The sequence below is a fragment of the Budorcas taxicolor genome, chromosome 18 (assembly GCF_023091745.1).
Source record: "Budorcas taxicolor isolate Tak-1 chromosome 18, Takin1.1, whole genome shotgun sequence".
In the NCBI taxonomy this organism is placed as follows: Eukaryota; Metazoa; Chordata; class Mammalia; order Artiodactyla; family Bovidae; genus Budorcas; species Budorcas taxicolor.
Window position 1 is genome coordinate 41,460,761 of NC_068927.1, and position 17,584 is coordinate 41,478,344.

Consider the following 17,584-nt stretch of genomic DNA (forward strand, 5'->3'; position numbering starts at 1 on the left):
TTTACAGACGCAAAATAAAACCCAGGTCACCTAATAATAGGCCAGTCTGCACACACAGGCCTTCCATGCCTCCCTCCTCTCCCCCACAACACCCCCTTCACACTGAGCACCACTGTCACAGTGCCAGTTCTGGGTCGAGCAGCTGCCTGAGCCCACTGATCCGAGGCAGCTGTTCCACGTGGAAATTAGAATTATTACCATTATTTAGATGGTGCGAGCTGTTTGTTGCTGGTCCTCAGGGGACTCTGACTGGTCCAAAGTGTCATAGCAAGTCAGGACCCCATGCTGGTGGCACGGGCCCTGTTTGTCATGGAAACAGATCCACTATCCTAAGGAACTTGTGCTTTGGGGGCTCCTTGCCAGAGAAAAGGCCAAATATGAAAAGCAATGGAAATGTTAGTCATTACCCACAGAAGACAGTGTTTAAGGTGTCCTGCTTCTAGCCCTTTTTTGATTAAAAAGTGGTTATTAGGGGCTTGGAGAGAGGGATGACAGGAGAGAAGACGTGAAAATGATTAATGTAGTTATTAGAGGAAAACTACTGTGTGACAATGACAAATGTGTTTAGCTTGGGACTCTGTGTCCTCCATGTGTAAACAAGTGCTGCCTTCATCCTTTTGAATTCTCTAATGGGCTCCTTCCCTCGAGCAGGTGTATTGTGCCTACCCTCCACGTGGTTAATACAGAGGTGGACTTCGGGCGTTGCTTCCTGAAGTATCCATATAAGAAAACGATCCAGCTTGTCAATGACGACAACCTCCCAGGATGCTACCGGGTCCTGCCTCAGGCGAGTTACTCTATCCATTTTCAGGGTTGCTTTTCATTCAGTTGAATTCCTTCAGTGAGAAAGAGAAGTCCTTTGAAAGAGCCATATTCCTGACCACATGATCTATGTAATTCTGATTTTTAACTGTGGGATAACCTGGAGGTGGGGTTATAAAGCCACAGCTGGATTGCCCCCTGTATGAGTGAGCAGCTGCAGGTGGAAACAGTTGTTAATTTCTGAGGGAAATTGCCTTTGATAAAGAGGGGGAAGGGTCAATTAGGCCAACATGCAGAAGTTGCACCTGCAAATTATTGCCTGTGAATTCACCATGCATGGGAAATAAGGCAGAACTGGGAGTTTTCGTTTATGTCTATGGCTGTGACTTGAACAGAATCACTAAAATATGCTAATATAGTATTTATAAATGAACTTTTTGTACCAGAAAGCTAGAGATAATATATGAAGGAGAAAGGAGGAACTGATCCTTAATGTTTTATGAAATGGATCTATCCACATCCCATTATACCTATCTAGGTGGGAGACTAAGCATTTAAACACACTTGGGAAAATGATTCAAAAATATCTGTATAGACTCGAGTAAATGGAAAGTGACTAATGAGATACAGTTTACCAGGGAAGTGTTTGGATTTAAAACTCAATTCTATAGGTACAACTCTAATAAAAATTCATGCAGAAAATCAAATAGTTTTATTTGGCTACAAGTACAAAATAAAAAACCAGTGAGGTGACTCCATGGTGCAATGAATAGTGCACTGGGCTTCCAAAAGACCAGTGTTGGGGCCACAAAACCAAGGCAGGTTTAGGCTGCATCAGAGAAACACAGTACTCCACAGCTGAAGGAAGGAGAGGGCCACCCGTCAAAGCAGTGCTGGAGTGCTGTCTTCAGCTCTTGACAGGATGTTTTTTTAATGGAAGCTTGAAAAATAGAGAATCATGTTCAGAGTAACCAGAAGGTCGACCCACGTCATCTGAGGAGCAGGCACAGCGTCTAACCTGGAACAGATGATTAACTGGAATGAAATAGCTACCCCTAGTCAAAGGACTACTGTATAAAAAAGGGAATTCAAATTATTCTGTGGGCTTCTCTGAGAAAAAACCAGAAGCTAAGAATGGGGGTGACAGGAGACACCTTTTCTAGCTTTCAGGTGTTCAACAGCAGAACAGGCTGGCCACTCACACCGCATGATCACCTGCAGAGCTCAGAACAGAGCCTGAGTCACATAGAGTGATGGGGAAGCTGTTACTGCACAGCTGGGCTGGGAAGGGTGAGACACCAGCCTCAGGGGGACCAAAACAGTAATCAAGATAGACAGTGTTTTCATGCTGCGCTTGAAGAAATCAAAAGTATCTCAAGAAGTCCACGATAAATAAGATATCAAAACATTTGGTAAAGGTGGAATCAGTGTTACTGATTTTCCTTTGGCTTCAGGGTCCAGGAAGGCTAGGCAGATCATTGCCACAGAAGGATGTTGAGTTATGATTAGGTCAAGTTGAACCAGACCAGGTACAGAAAAACCATGGGGCACTCCAGGCAGGTGAAACTGGCACCATCTGTCCTTCCTTCCAGAAGTGGGGGCTCTGAAAAGTGTTTCCCTGAATTATTCAAACCTATTTGACTGTGGGAATTGTTTTTTTTTTAATTTTTTATTGAAGGATAATTGCTTTACAGAATTTTGTTATTTCCTGTCAAACCTCAACATGAATCAACCATAGGTATACATATGTCCCCTCCCTCTTGAACCTCCCTCCCATCTCCCTCCCCATCTCACCCCTTTAGGTTGATGCAGAGCCCCTGTTTGAGTTTCCTGAGCCATATAGCAAATTCTCGTTGGCTATCTATTTTACATATGGTAATGTAAGTTTCCATGTTACTCTTCCCATACATCTCACCCTCTCCTCCCCTCTCCCCATGTCCATAGGTGTGTTCTCTATGTCTGTTTCTCCATTGCTGCCCTGTTCTTCAGAACCATTTTTCTAGATTATGTATATGTGCATTAGAATACAATGTTTATCATTCTCTCTCTGACTCACTTCACTCCGTATAATAGGTTCTAGGTTTATCCACCTCATCAGAACTGACTCAAATGTGTACCTTTTTGTGGCTGAATAATATTCCATTGTGTATATATACCACAGCTTCTTTATCCATTCATCCGTCGATGGACATCTAGGTTGCTTTCATATTCTAGCTATTGTAAATAGTGCTGCAATGAACAGTGGGATACATGTGTCTTTTCCAATTTTGGTTTCCTCAGGGTATATGCCTAGGAGTGGGATTGCTGGGTCATATGGTGGTTTTATTCCTTGTTTTTTAAGGAATCTCCATACCATTTTCCATAGTGGCTGTATCAATTTACATTCCCACCAACAGTGCAAAAACATTCCTTTTTCTCCACACCCTCTCCAATATTTATTGTTTGTAGACTTTTTGATGATGGCCATTCTGACTGCTGTGAGGTGATATCTCATTGTGGTTTTGATTTGCATTTCTCTAATATTGAGTGATGTTGAACATCTTTTCATGTGTTTGTTAGCCATCTGTATGTCTTTTTAGGTCTTTTCCCACTTTTTGTTTGAGCTGTTTGTTTTTCTGGCATTGAGTTGTATGAACTGCTTGTATATTTTGGAAATTAATCTTTTGTCAGTTGTTTCATTTGCTGTTATTTACTCCCATTCTGAGGATTGTCTTTTCACCTTGCTTATAGTTTCCTTTGCTGTGCAAAAGCTTTTAAGGTTAATCAGGTCCCACTTGTTTACTTTTGGTTTTATTTCCATTACTCTAGGAGGTGGGTTATAGAGGATCTTGCTTTGATTTATGTCATCAAGTATTCTGCCTATTAGTATTCCTCTAAGAGTTTTAGAGTTTCTGGTCTTACATTTAGGTCTTTAATCCATTTGGAGTTTATCTTTGTGTGTGGTTTTAGGAAGTGTCCTAATTTCATTCTTTTACACATAGCTGTCCAGTTTTCCCAGCACCATTTATTGAAGAGACTGTCTTTGCCCCATTGTATATTCTTTCCTCCTTTGTCAAAAATAAGGTACCCATAGGTGCATGGGTTTATTTATGGGTTTTCTATCTTGTTCCATTGGTCTATATGTCTGTTTTTGTGCTGGTACCATTCTGTCTTGATGACTGTAGCTTTGTAGTAAAATCTGAAGTTGGGAAGGTTCATTCCTCCAGCTCCATTCTTCTTTCTCAAGACTGCTTTGGCTATTTGGGGTCTTTTGTGTTTTCATATGAATTGTGGAATTTTTTGTTCTAATTCTGTGAAAAATGCCACTAGTAATTTGATAGGGATCACATTGAATCTGTAGATTGCATTTGGTAGTATAGTCATTTTCACAATGTTGATTCTTCCTACCCAGGAACATGGAATATCTCTCCATCTTTGATTTCTTTCATCAGTGTCTTATAATTTTCTGTGTACAGTTCTTTTGTCTCCTTAGGTAAGTTTATTCCTAGGTATTTAATTCTTTTTGTTGCAATGATGAATGGGATAGATTCCTTAATTTCTCTTTCTGATATTTCATTGTTAGTATATAGAAATGCAAGTAATATCTGTGTATTGATTTTGTATCCTGAAACTTTGCTAAATTCACTGATTAGCTCTAGTGATTTTCTGATACTATATTTAGGGTTTTCTATGTACAATATCATGTCATCTGCAAACAGTGAGAGCTTTACTTCTTCTTTTCCAATCTGGATCCCTTTTATTTTTTTTTCTTCTCTGACTGCTGTAGCTAGTACTTCCAGAACTATGTTGAATAATCCTGGTGAGAGTGGACACCCTTGTCTTGTTCCTGATCTTAGGGGGAATGCTTTCAGTTTCTCACTATTGAGAATAATGTTTGCTGTAGGCCTATATATGGCCTTTAGTTTGTTGAGGTAGGTTCCTTCTATGCCCATTTTTTGAAGAGTTTTAATCATAAATGGTGCTAAATTTTGTCAACGGCTTCTTCTGCATCTGTTCAGATTATCAGTTCAGTTCAGTTCTGTTGCTCAGTCGTGACCAACTCTTTGTGACTCCATGAATCGCAGCACGCCAGGCTTCCCTGTCCATAACCAACTCCCAGAGTCTACCCAAACCCATGTCCACTGAGTCGGTGATGCCATCCAACCATCTCATCCTCTGTTGTCCCCTTCTCCTCCTGCCCTCAATCTTTCCCAGCATCAGGGTCTTTTCAAATGAGTCAGCTCTTTGCATCAGGTGGCCAAAATATTGGAGTTTTAGCTTCAAAATCAGTCCTACCAATGAACACCCAGGACCGATCTCCTTTAGGATGGACTGATTGGATCTCCTTGCAGTCCAAGGGACTCTCAAGAGTCTTCTCCAACACCACAGTTCAAAAGCATCAATTCTTTGGTGCTCAGCTTTCTTCACAGTCCAACTCTCATATCCATACATGACCACTGGAAAAACCATAGCCTTGACTAGATGGACCTTTGTTGGCAAAGTTAATGTGTCTGCTTTTTAAAATGCTGTCTAGGTTGGTCATAACTTTCCTTCCAAGGAGTAAGACTCTTTTAATTTCATAGCTGCAGTCACCATCTGCAGTGATTTTGGAGCCCAGAAAAATAAAGTCAGCCACTGTTTCCACTATTTCCCCATGTATTTGCCATGAAGTGATGGGACTGGATGCCATGATCTTAGGTTTCTGAATGTTGAGCTTTATCATTTGGTTTTTGATCTTTCAATTTCTTAATATGGTGTATCACATTGATTGATTTGGGTATATTGAAGAATCCTTGCATTCCTGGAATAAACCCAACTTGACCATGGTGTATGAGCTTTTTGATGTGTTGCTGAATTCTGTTTGCTAAAATTTTATTGAGGATTTTTGCATCTATGTTCATCAGTGATGCTGGCCTGTAGTTTTCTTTTTTTGTGTTGTCTTTGTCTGGTTTTGGTGTCAGGGTGATGGTGGCCTTGTAGAATGAATTTGGAAGTGTTCCTTCTTCTGTAATTTTTTGAAAGAGTTTTAGAAGGATAGGCATTAGGTCTTCTCTAAATGTTTGATAGAATTCTCCTGTGAAGCCATCTGGTCCTGGGCCTTTGTTTTGGGGGAGATTTTTGATCACAGCTTCCATTTCAGTGCTTGTAATTGGGTTGTTCATAATTTCTATTTCTTTCTGGTTCAGTCTTGGACACTTGAACTTTTCTAAGAATCTTTGCATTTCTTCCAGGTTATCCATTTTATTGCCATATAGTTGTTCATAATAGTCTCTTATAATCCTTTGTATTTCTTCATTGTCTGTTGTAACCTCTCCTTTTTCATTTCTAATTTTGTTGATTTGATTCTTCTCTCTTTTTTCTTAATGAGTCTGGCTAAAGCCTTGTCAATTTTGTTTATCTTCTCGAAGAACCATCTTTTAATTTTATTAATCTTTACTGTTGTTTCTTTCATTTCTTTTTCATTTATTTCTGCTCAGATCTTTATAATTTCTTTCCTTGTACTAATTGTGAGGGTTTTTAAAATTCATTTTTCCAGTTGTTTTAGGTGTAAAGTTAGGCTGTCTATTTGATGTTTTTCTTGTGTCTTGAGGTAGGATTGTATGGCTAGAAACTTCCCTCTTAGAACTGCTTTTGCTGCATCACATAGGTTTTGAGTTGTGTTTTCATTGTCATTTGTTTCTAGAAATTTTTTGATTTCCCTTTTGATTTCTTCAGTAACCTCTTGGTTATTTGGAAATGTGTTGTTTAATCTCCATGTGTTTGTGTTTCTTACAGTTTTTTTCTTGTAATTGATATCTAGTCTCATAGTGTTGTGGTCGGAGAAGATGTTTGATATGATTTCAATTTTCTTAAATTTACTGAGGTTTGATTTGTGACCCAAGATATGGTCTGTCCTGGAGAATGTTCCATGTGCACTTGAGAAGAAGGTGTATTCTTCTGCATTTGGATGAAATGTCCTGAAGATATCAATGAGATCCATCTCATCTAATGTATCATTTAAGCCTTGTGTTTCCTTATTAATTTTCTCTTTTGATGATCTGTCCATTGGTGTGAGTGGGATGTTAAAGTCTCCTACTATTATTGTGTTACTGTCAGTTTCTCCTTTCATGTATGTTAGTGTTTGTCTTATGTATTGAGATGCTCCTATGTTGGGTGCATAGATATTTACAATTGTTATGTCTTCCTCTTGGATTGATCCCTTGATCATTATGTAGTGTCCTTCCTTATCTCTTGTAATCTTCTTTATTTTAAGGTCTGTTTTGTCTGATATGAAGATTGCTACTCCAGCTTTCTTTTGCTTCACATTTGCATGGAATATATTTTTCCATCCTCTCACTTTCAGTCTATATGTATCTTTAGGTCTGAAGTGGGTTTCTTGTAGACAGCATATATATATGGGTCTTGTTTTTGTATCCATTCAGCCAGTCTGTGTCTTTTGGTTGGAGCATTTAATCCATTTAGAGTTAAATTAATTATTGTTATATATATTCCTATTGCTGTTTTCTTAAATGTTTGGGGTTGATTTTGTAGATCTTTTTTCTTCTCATATTTCTTAACTATATAAGTCCCTTTAACATTTTTTGTAAAGCTGATTTGGTGGTACTGAATTCTCTTAACTTTTGCTTGTCTGAAAAGCTTTTTATTTCTCCCTCAGTTTTGAATGAGATCCTTCCTGGATACAGTAATCTTGGTTGTAGATTTTTCCCTTTGAGTACTTTAAATATATCCTGCCATTCCCTTTTGGCCTTCAGAGTTTCTGCTGAGAGATCAGCTGTTAAACGTATGGGGTTTCTCTTGTATGTTACTTGTTGCTTCTCTCTTGCTGCTTTTAATATTCTTTCTTTGTGTTTAGTCTTTGTTAGTTTGATTAGTATGTGGCTTGGCATGTTTCTCCTTAGGTTTATCCTGTGATGGGACTCTTTGTGCCTGTTGGACTTGATTGACTATTTCCTTTTCAATGTTGGGGAAATTTTCAACTATAATCTCTTCAAAATTTTCTCATATCCTTTCTTTTTCTCTTCTTCTTCTTCTGCTGCTGCTAAGTCACTTCAGTCGTGTCTAACTCTGTGCGACCCCAGAGATGGCAGCCCACCAGGCTCTTCTGTCCCTGGGATTCTCTTCTTCTTCTGGGACCCCTGTAATTCGAATGTTGGTGCATTTGATATTGTCTCAGAGGTCTCTGAGACTGTCCTCAGTTCTTTTCATTCTTTTAACTTTATACTGCTCTTCAGAAGTTATTTCCACCATTTTATCTTCCAGCTCACTGATTCGTTCTTCTGCTTCGGATATTCTGCTATTGATTCCTTCAAGAGTATTTTTAATTTCAGTAGTTGTGTTGTTTGTCTCTGCATGTTTATTCTTTAATTCTTCTAGGTCTTTGTTAATTGATTCTTGCACTTTCTCCATTTTGTTTTCAAGGTTTTTGATCATCTTTACTATCATTATTCTGAATCCTTTTTCAGGTAGTTTGCCTAGTTCCTCTTCATTTATTTGGACTTCTGTGTTTCTAGTTTGTTCCTTCATTTGTGTAGTATTACTCTGCCTTTTCATTATTTTTTTTTTAACTTATTGTGTTTGAGGTCTCCTTTTTCTAGGCTTCAAGGTTGAATTCTTTCTTCCTTTTGATTCTGCCCTCCTAAGGTTGGTCTAGTGGTTTGTATAAGCTTCTTATAGGGTGAGATTTGTGCTGAGTTTTTGTTTGTTTTTCCTCTGATGGGCAAGGCTGAGTGAGGTGGTAATCCTGTCTGCTGATGATTGGGTTTGTAGTTTTGTTGTTTGGATGAGGCATCCTGCCCAGGGTGCTACTGGTGGTTGAATGATGCCAGGTCTTGTATTCAGGTGGTTTCCTTTGTGTGAATTCTCACTATTTGATACCTCCTAGGGTTAGTTCTGGTGGGCTGCAGTCCATGGGGTTGCTAAGAGTCGGACATGACTGAGCGACTTCACTTTCACTTTTCACTTTCATGCATTGGAGAAGGAAATGGCAACCCACTCCAGTGTTCTTGCCTGGAGAATCCCAGGGACGGGGGAGCCTGGTGGGCTGCCGTCTCTGGGGTCGCACAGAGTTGGACACGACTGAAGTGACTAGCAGCAGCAGCAGCAGCAGCAGCAGGGTTAGTTCTCTGGTAGTCTAGGGTCTTAGAGTCAGTGCTCCCACTCCAAAGGCTCAGGCTTGATCTCATTCAGGGGTGATTCTTGTTTAAGGAAATATCCCTCTTGTATGTCTGTGGCTTAGAATTGTATGTTGTGGCTTCTTTCAAACCTGAACAACTACGGTGGTGGCTTGGCAGCCTGCTTTGGTGTCCAGGTGGATGACTGGGCACCCCAGGCCGTGGCTTGGGTGAGGGCTCCCAGCAATGGGATTTTTAAAGTTTTATTTGTGTTACATAAAAACTTAGTAATGTGCTGCAGAACAGGGTTCTTAGGAACACACACTAGTAAACAATGGACAACGTTCATTCATTCACCTACCTGTTTTTCCATTTAAAAAACATATTCTGAGCATGTGTTTTGGGCCAGAAAGTGGGCAGGTATTGAGGAGAGAGGCCCAGGTCATGCCCTAAAGATATTTATAGCCCTTGGAGAAGATGGACATGTTGATAGTGCAGGCTGAGGAAAGGGACTGAGGGATGCTCCCTGAGAACAAAGGAAGTGCCTGGACTTTAGGGCCCAGACACCCCTTGGGGTTTCAGGATGAGTGAGGGGCAGGTCAGAGGGTATGGGCATTGCAGAAGGAGTAACCAGAAGTGCAAAGGGTTGGAGGTGAAAGCAGTATCATGTGTTCAGGAAATGCCAGTGGCCTCTACTGATGTAGTGTACAAGGGTGAAGTGGACAGGGATTAAAGCGTGAAGGTGCAAAAGCCCTGTTCAAGGAATTTGGCCATGGGAAGCCGTTGTCCTGAGCTAACTCACTTTGTGGATGGTTCTGCAGTTTTCTGGGTCACACATTTTGGATTTGGGGCTTGTGCACCTCTCTTAGCCAGAGTTCCTTTTGGCTGAATTGAGGTGGTCATCCCCATTTACTTGCCCTAACAACAGTACATTATAACATCCTCTGTGGATTCAGGACAATGCTTGTTTCAAAATAATGTAACGTGCTACTGGCTTCATACTGAACCGGAGGCTTGCTTATCCTTCTAGCTTCTCTCCCCCACCAGGTATATCAGGATGTGCCCGCTGTGCTGCTCTCTAGTCCCACGCCCTGTGGGATCATCCCCCCGCACAGCACAGTTCACATACCTCTGACCCTGGAGACCCAAGTCCCTGGGGAATACAGGTCCACAATTTACATCTCAACCTTTGGGAGCCAGGATCCCCCGATGGTGAGTGCCTGTTTTCAGAATTGCAGTTCTAAGCACCGTACTTCTTGTGGGGACATTCTAACCTTTACCTGTAAGGTACTCACCATATTTGCATATCCTCTAGTTGTTGGTCTTCTAGAGTCTTCCATTTTCTCTCTGCAGTGGTAAAATACCAGGGCTGGTACTTCAGGAATCTGTTTTGTGGATGTCTCTGAAAATGGTGCTTTATAGCAATTTATTTTTCCTCACACATACAGACACACCTGACCTCTCTCCAGACCCATGAAACCAGAATCTCTGAGGACAGAGGACCAGCACACCCCTTCTTAATTGTTCCTACTACAAAGCTGGGTATCCCTAGCTTGCTACATGTGGTCTCTGAGATTGATTTCCTTCACCGCTCACCAGGTCTTTTCCTGTAGATTATTGGATATGTATACACAACTATATGCTACAGCATATCCTATTATATTCTTGGACTTATATCACCGATTAACCTTAATTACTCCAAGCCTGAGAAAAGGGAGACATAGAAAGCTCTCTGCTGCTTGAGCTGAATCAAAGGACGAATCTTGAAGGAAGTTACCCAATAGGCTATTAATTTCTAGACATCGGATTTACTTGGAAGCTGGGTGGTGTCAACATGCGTTTGTTTGAAGTGATTCTGATTGCTCAGAGAGTATAATAAACTAGGGTTTTGCTTTTATCTCTTCCATATAAGATCATGTAGATAAGCCATCTGACATAAAGCAGCGTCATTAAGGCAGGCCAGCTGAAAGGTGCCACAGTCCAGGTAACCTGCTAGCCTACACGCCTGCCCTGCACAGATGCAGCACAGATGTACCTTGCTGAGCAGGAAACATTTTATGAAAGAAAAAGACCCCCTTCCTTGGGCAGACAGAGTGCCTGGCCGAGAGCATAGCGGAAAGGAGGGAGAGCAAGGTGAATTTCAGTCCCCAGCCTGCACAGCTTTGCATGGTGGGTGCCCCTGTCGTATTGCTAGTACAGCAAACAGCCACATCCAGCCCTGAAGTGCTGGTCCTTAACCCCTCAGTGCTCCTGAGACTGGAGTTCTGGTGGCACATACTGAACTGTTATTCTGGTTTCCCATCAGTGCACGGCTCTGGGCTGACCCAGGGAAGCAAAGCTTTATTTTAAGGGAGGAATTCCATGCTAGATTCTCAGGTCTGATCAGAGGGGCCATCCCTGTGACCCTTCACTACAGAATATCAGGGAGAAGGACTGTCAATTCTAATAGCAACCTTTTATGTCCCTGCTTTTTATAAAGGGATGCTTAGAAGGTTCCATTTCAATTTGATTTTAAAGGCCCACCATTTCAGCCATTCCTGTATTGTTTCTCTTGCATGGACTGCAGGTATGTCACTTAAAGAGCATCGGAGAAGGCCCAGTTATCTATGTACATCCTAGTCAAGTTGACTTTGGCAATATCTACGTCCTGAAGGACTCCCTCAGGGTTCTCAACTTGTCTAACCAGTCTTTCATCCCTGCATTATTCAAGGCACACATGGTGAGTACATTGTGCGCTGTCACATGGCGAAAACACAGCTTTGCTGTATCTTGGAGGCAGTGGCCTTATTTCAGCAACATGTCTTTGAAAATTATCTACAGAAGCAGAGATTTAATTGCAGAGTTCAATTGCATTAAACTGTGTTATTCTCATCCCTAGTTCCTCTTTATTATAACCCACTCCTGAGTATGTCTCTTAAAAAAAAAAAAAACACTAATTAAAAAAGACACACTCACTCCTATGTTTATAGCAGCATTATTGACAATTGCTAAGACATGGAGACAACTATGCCTGGCTTTTCATGTTTTCAAAGTATTATCTTTTTTCTGTGTATTAAAGTAAAAGACATGTTTTAACACTTAAACTCATTGATTTATAGTCAAACCTCTTAACTATTTTTTATAATGTTTGATATATTACCAGTGAGCACTGACAAAAGACCACTAAAATGTATCTTTATGAGAGAGCAGAGTTCTTACGTCTTAGCCTTAACTGTGAACAAAATCTATAGACTAAACTCATAGGAATAAGGAATAAGAGAATAACATCCTAATTTATCAAGATGGGCATCTTGTCTCTTACCATGTAAAAGTCATAGCCATTCCAAAATGGACCATGCTCTTCCTAAGCCTTACCAAGTGACTCTTTCAGTCACAAGAGGATACCAATGGCAGTGATGTCAAGAGACTTCCAGAAGCAAAGGTTTGTACTTGGCAGACAACTGTAAGCCCCTCATGCCGACCCTCACTTGAGACTTTCTTTACTTTGGCATAACTAAATGTGAAACTCATAAGACAGAGTCCAGTAGATCACACTGATTTTAAACTACTCCAGGAGAAGGAAAGCTGTTGATTACACGATGGGTCAGCACCTTCCCTGAATATAGAGTGACAGCTCTACTGATTAAATATGATTAGTTCAAGTATAAGCTCAAGCCAGAATGAAAGGAGGCTTGATTTCTTTGTCATGAAAGAGCTAGCCAGAAAATAAAAGAAAAATACATTGGTCTCCTGCATGCTTTATAAGCCTTTCCATCTTCATTCTGCCTATTCCAGCTCTTAATTAGCTTTAGCCAGTTGTTTTTGCTAATTAGTTATTATTCAGGCATACACTTAATACTTGTCACCACAGAGGGAGATTAAGGCAAAAGTTCCTTCATATGGACCAAATGTGGCTTTTTTATTTCAAGTTCTCCTTTCCCTCCTCCATACAAATCTATAACTTCTTCCCCATCGCCAGCATCACCATCAGCAGAACTGCAGTGGACTGTGTTTGTGTCCTGTGCCACCCCCCACCCCCAGCACCACCAATTCATGTATTGAAATCCTAACCCTCAGTGTGATGGTATTAGGAGGTGAAGTTTGGGGGAGGTAAATAGGTCATGAGGATAGAGTCGTCATGAATGAGATTAGTGCCCTCACAAAAGAGACCCCAGAGAGCTCACTCACCCTCTCCATCACTTAAGGATACAAAGAAAAAAATGGCTGTCTACAACCTGGAAGAGACCTCACACCAGAACCTGACTATATTGACACTCTAATCTCAGACTACTAACCAGAACAGTGAGAAATAAATTTCTGTTGTTTGCAAACCAGCCAGTATAGTATTCTGTTATAGCAGTCTACATTGACTAAGACGCCAACTCATGTTACTCTTAAGGGACCCCTGTCATTGTCATTATAAACTAAAGAATTTATTCTGCCTGTTTGTGCCCTGACAGTAGACAGTCATCCTCAATAATAAGCTAGTACAAAATGAAACACACTTTTATGTAATGAGAAAAGACAGATGCATTAAGGAGCATGGTGTAAAGGTTTATTAATGGTATGAAATCCTGACACGCATACATAAAGATCAGATGAAGTTGATCGGGGAGCAAGTCATATTCTTCCTCAGTGCCAGTTTATCTTCTCTGTCACAAGTGGAAGGAAAGAGACTGGAGAGGCATCTGTAACATGGTAGAGCTCTCTGTAGAATGGCATTTGGGATATTTTTTAAAATGTTGGTTGTGATGAAATTGTATGCAGCATTGTTTCATGCTTTGGAAGGAAAAAAATCCTCCTCTGGGATGTTAGGATATTAAATTGAAATGAGCCTGGGAAAGAAGGGCAACATTTATCTGAGGGTGGGCATGGTCATACCCCTTGCACAGTTGTCTTACATATAGTAGTCACTCAGCAAACAGTGGTTGAGTATCTGAGAGCTGCAGTAATATTCTGTACTATCAACGGTATGGGTTCTAGTCAGACACATCTGGAATCAAGCCCTAACTCTGCGTGTGCTAATTCTGGGCACATTGTTTAATCTTTCTGAGGCTTTGGTTCCTTCTCTTTCAGTGGAACTAATAATGGCATCTAAAAGATTAAACATGATAATTACGTAGAAAGAGCCTGGTGAAAAATAAACATCAGCATTCAATAAATGGTAGTTTTGATTATTAATGTTGACAGACAAAAAGATCTAGGTGAAATGGCTTATGGAAAGACTTTTTATTTTTTTGACACTATATTTTAAGATTTTTTTATATTTCTTAGGTAAGAAAGAAAAAGAAATAAGGCATACTCAGAGAGGCCTTAAGATTTCAAAGTTAACTGATCCACACAGTATAGTGCTCTATCAGATGGGAGCACTATTACTGCCTTTTTTCTTACACTTCATTTGTTTCTGTAATTTTTGACAGTGAAGCCGGCTTATAAAATATAAAACATTTTTATTAATGAATCCATATGTGTTCTTCTACACCAAAGAAAAGAGATTTATGAACAAATAACTTACTTTAGAAATTTTAGGTTCATTATCTTTCTGATTCTCAGAGTTTATTTATTCCTGTATTTGTGCAGATGCTTCCTGGCACCATGTAAATCATGTCTGTGTGCTCAGAGCAGTCCTAGTTCCTTTTATTTAACTGTCTTCATGCCTTGTGTTTGATTGAACACCTTTGACTGAGTCTTGAGAAAGCAGTGATTTTCAGAAAGAACATTATTGTCCCTGTAGAAAGGTACCTCCTTGTAGCCTTAAAAGATTCTTGGTAATCTTAAGAGCTGTGTAATCGTAAGAGCTGTGTAAGTTACAGAAACCGGCTTCCCTCATATAGTCAAACTCTGCTGGCCTTAAAATTCTCACAAACTTCCCCCTACCCCCTACTCCCTGCAAGGGGGGAAATTAAGAAGTAGGACAGTTGCTTGACCAATAGGAACTCTCAGCATCTCAGTGACCAAGCCCTTTCAATCAATCTGTGATTCTAAATTCCTTCCCTCTAAGAACAGGGAGAAAATCTGGGCACAATATGAAAAATCACAAGTTTAAGGGAATGATGGAGCAACAATGCCAGTGACAACAGCCCAGAAGAAAAAGGAAGTTAAGAAATTTAAACCCAGCCTTATGACTGCTTTTTCTATATAGTACCAAAAGAGGTTGAAAACTAAAAGGAGCTTTCAGGAAACTTGTTGATCTAAGAAGATAGACACTGGAATCAAGACAGGCTAGAGACATAAAAGCTGGAGAAGAATAAACTTGGTAAAACTCTCAGACTTTTGGTTCCGACTAGGAAAAGCTATATTCTGGAAATAAAAGTGACCTAATGCAGACCTCATAATCTCTGCCTGGATGAAGGAGTTCCAGGATTCCTAGTTCCCTCCACATCTTTTCTAGAAGCAAATATATGTTCTTACCAGAAGACAACAACATGATTCTCAGCCTCAAAATATCTCTACAGTTTTCATATACAATGTCAAACAGTTAATTTTAAAATTACCAAGCATAGGATACAAATTAACATAAAACTACAATGTGCTTAATATACTCAAGGAAATAAAAGGCCCAATTTAGAATTTTGGTAGAGATCTAGAAAGTGAAAAAGAGAACAAATGGGAATTAAAAACCTGAAAAACGCAATTGAAATTAGGAACTCAGTTCAGTTCAGTTCAGTTGCTCAGTCATGTCCGACTCTTTGCGACCGCATGAATCGCAGCACGCCAGGCCTCCCTGTCCATCACCATCTCTCGGAGTTCACTCAAACTCACGTCCATTGAGTCGGTGATGCCATCCAACCATCTCATCCTCTGTCATCCCCTTCTCCTCCTGCTCCCAATCCCTCCCAGCATCAGTCTTTTGCAATGAGTCAACTCTTCGCATGAGGTGGCCAAAGTACTGGAGTTTCAGCTTTAGCATCATTCTTCCAAAGAAATCCCAGGGCTGATCTTCTTTAGAATGGACTGGTTGGATCTCCTTACAGTCCAAGGGACTCTCAAGAGTCTTCTCCAACACCACAGTTCAAATGCATCAATTCTTCGGCGCTCAGCCTTCTTCACAGTCCAACTCTCACATCCATACATGACCACTGGAACTCAGTAGATGAGTTTAACTGCACATTACATACAGATGAATCAAGAACCGTGGAAGTGAAAGTTCAGAAGGAACTACCCGAAATGAAAATGTAGAAGAGTTGGTGAAACAGACAAACTCAGAGAGAGGGGGAAAGGGAAAAAAGCTGTCATTACCTTCCACAGAAGCAAATGAATAAGGCTCAAACTGCCAAGGCAAGACGTAACAGTAGATTATAGATGAGAAGGTGAACAGCAAAAGAAAATGCTGAAAATAGACAGTGGTTGCCCTCATTAATGAGCAACAGTGGGGTTGGCAAGGGTGGGACGGTGGGTGCAAGAGACTTCTGTTTTTCACAAAAATGCCTTTTCTAGAACCATTTAACTCTGTAAATTGTGTAATGCATATATCTCATAAAAATAAGATTAAAAAATTTAAATCATGCTGCAAGACAGTACGTAGAAGTATGCTACCATTTATGCGAGAAAAAGTATGTAAGAAAAAATATAAATATGTATATTTTTTAGTTTTGTTTATAAAGTTTCTCTGAAAAGACAGGCAGAAAACTGGAAACAATGGGTGCCTCTGGGAATGGTAACTAGTGGTCCTGTGCATGAGAGAGAAAGACTCGTTAGAATCCATTTGAATTCAACACTGGGATATGCATTATTTATTTTTTCAAGAAAAAGCTTCTAAGAAAGAAAGAAACTGGGAATGAAACTAAGAAGAATAAGCAGAGTTAAAATTAAATGGGCTCTAAAGCTGAAACTCCAGTACTTTGGCCACCTCATGAGAAGAGTTGACTCATTGGAAAAGACCCTGATGCTGGGAGGGATTGGGGGCAGGAGAAGGGGATGACAGAGGATGAGATGGCTGGATGGCATCACTGACTCAATGGACGTGAGTCTGAGTGAACTCTGGGAGTTGGTGGTGGACAGGGAGCCCTGGCGCCCTGCAATTCAGGGGGTCGCAAAGAGTCGGACACAACTGAGCGACTGAACTGAACTGAAAGAGAAGGGTGATCATATCCTTTTAGGATGAGTAATTTATTCAAGACACGAAAGTGTGTCTTCCCTGTTACACAAATTAGCATCCTTATAGAACAAACAGAAGTTAATAAAAGTCACTTATATGCCACCCTATCAATAACCACCAAATTTTGGTGTACATCTTCCAAAACTGTACTATGTGTGTCTGTCTGTGTATTCCTATCCCCCACCATCAATACTATTTCATTACCAGCTATTTTCATCCAACAGTGTGGTATAGTCAGTTTCTGACATGAATTATTAAGGAATATTCCTACACAGATCATTTACAGTGACTGACTTTATTGCATCATTTGGCTTCACCACAGTTGACTTGGCTAATCGCCTACCAATAGGTGGTTTCCAGCTTTTCACCACTGTAATCAGTGTTCACATCCTAATTGCCATTCCCATCTTTAACTGTTTCCTTAGACTAAATTCCTAGAAATGCAATTGCTGGATCAAATGACATAAATGTAACTAAGTCTTGGTAAGTCTTTTGAAATTATCTCCTAGAAAATTTGTACCAGTTTATATCCTACCCCCCTCAGCGTTGAAGAAGGTTACCCTGTCCCAGACCCTTGCTGTCATTTTGTTTGCTAAATCTGGTAGATGAGAAAAAAAAAAAAACATATTGCTAGTTAAATTTGTGTTTCTTTGGC

At 40.2% G+C, this 17,584-nt stretch overlaps 1 protein-coding gene across 1 annotated transcript in view; it reads left to right on the top strand.

The window, feature by feature from the left end:
• HYDIN (HYDIN axonemal central pair apparatus protein) overlaps positions 1-17,584 on the top strand; it is a 317,377-nt gene that overhangs the window by 128,288 nt on the left and 171,505 nt on the right. The window contains 3 exon segments of the mRNA XM_052656756.1: positions 652-787; positions 9,900-10,064; positions 11,419-11,571. Coding sequence (XP_052512716.1) covers positions 652-787; positions 9,900-10,064; positions 11,419-11,571 — 454 coding nt within the window.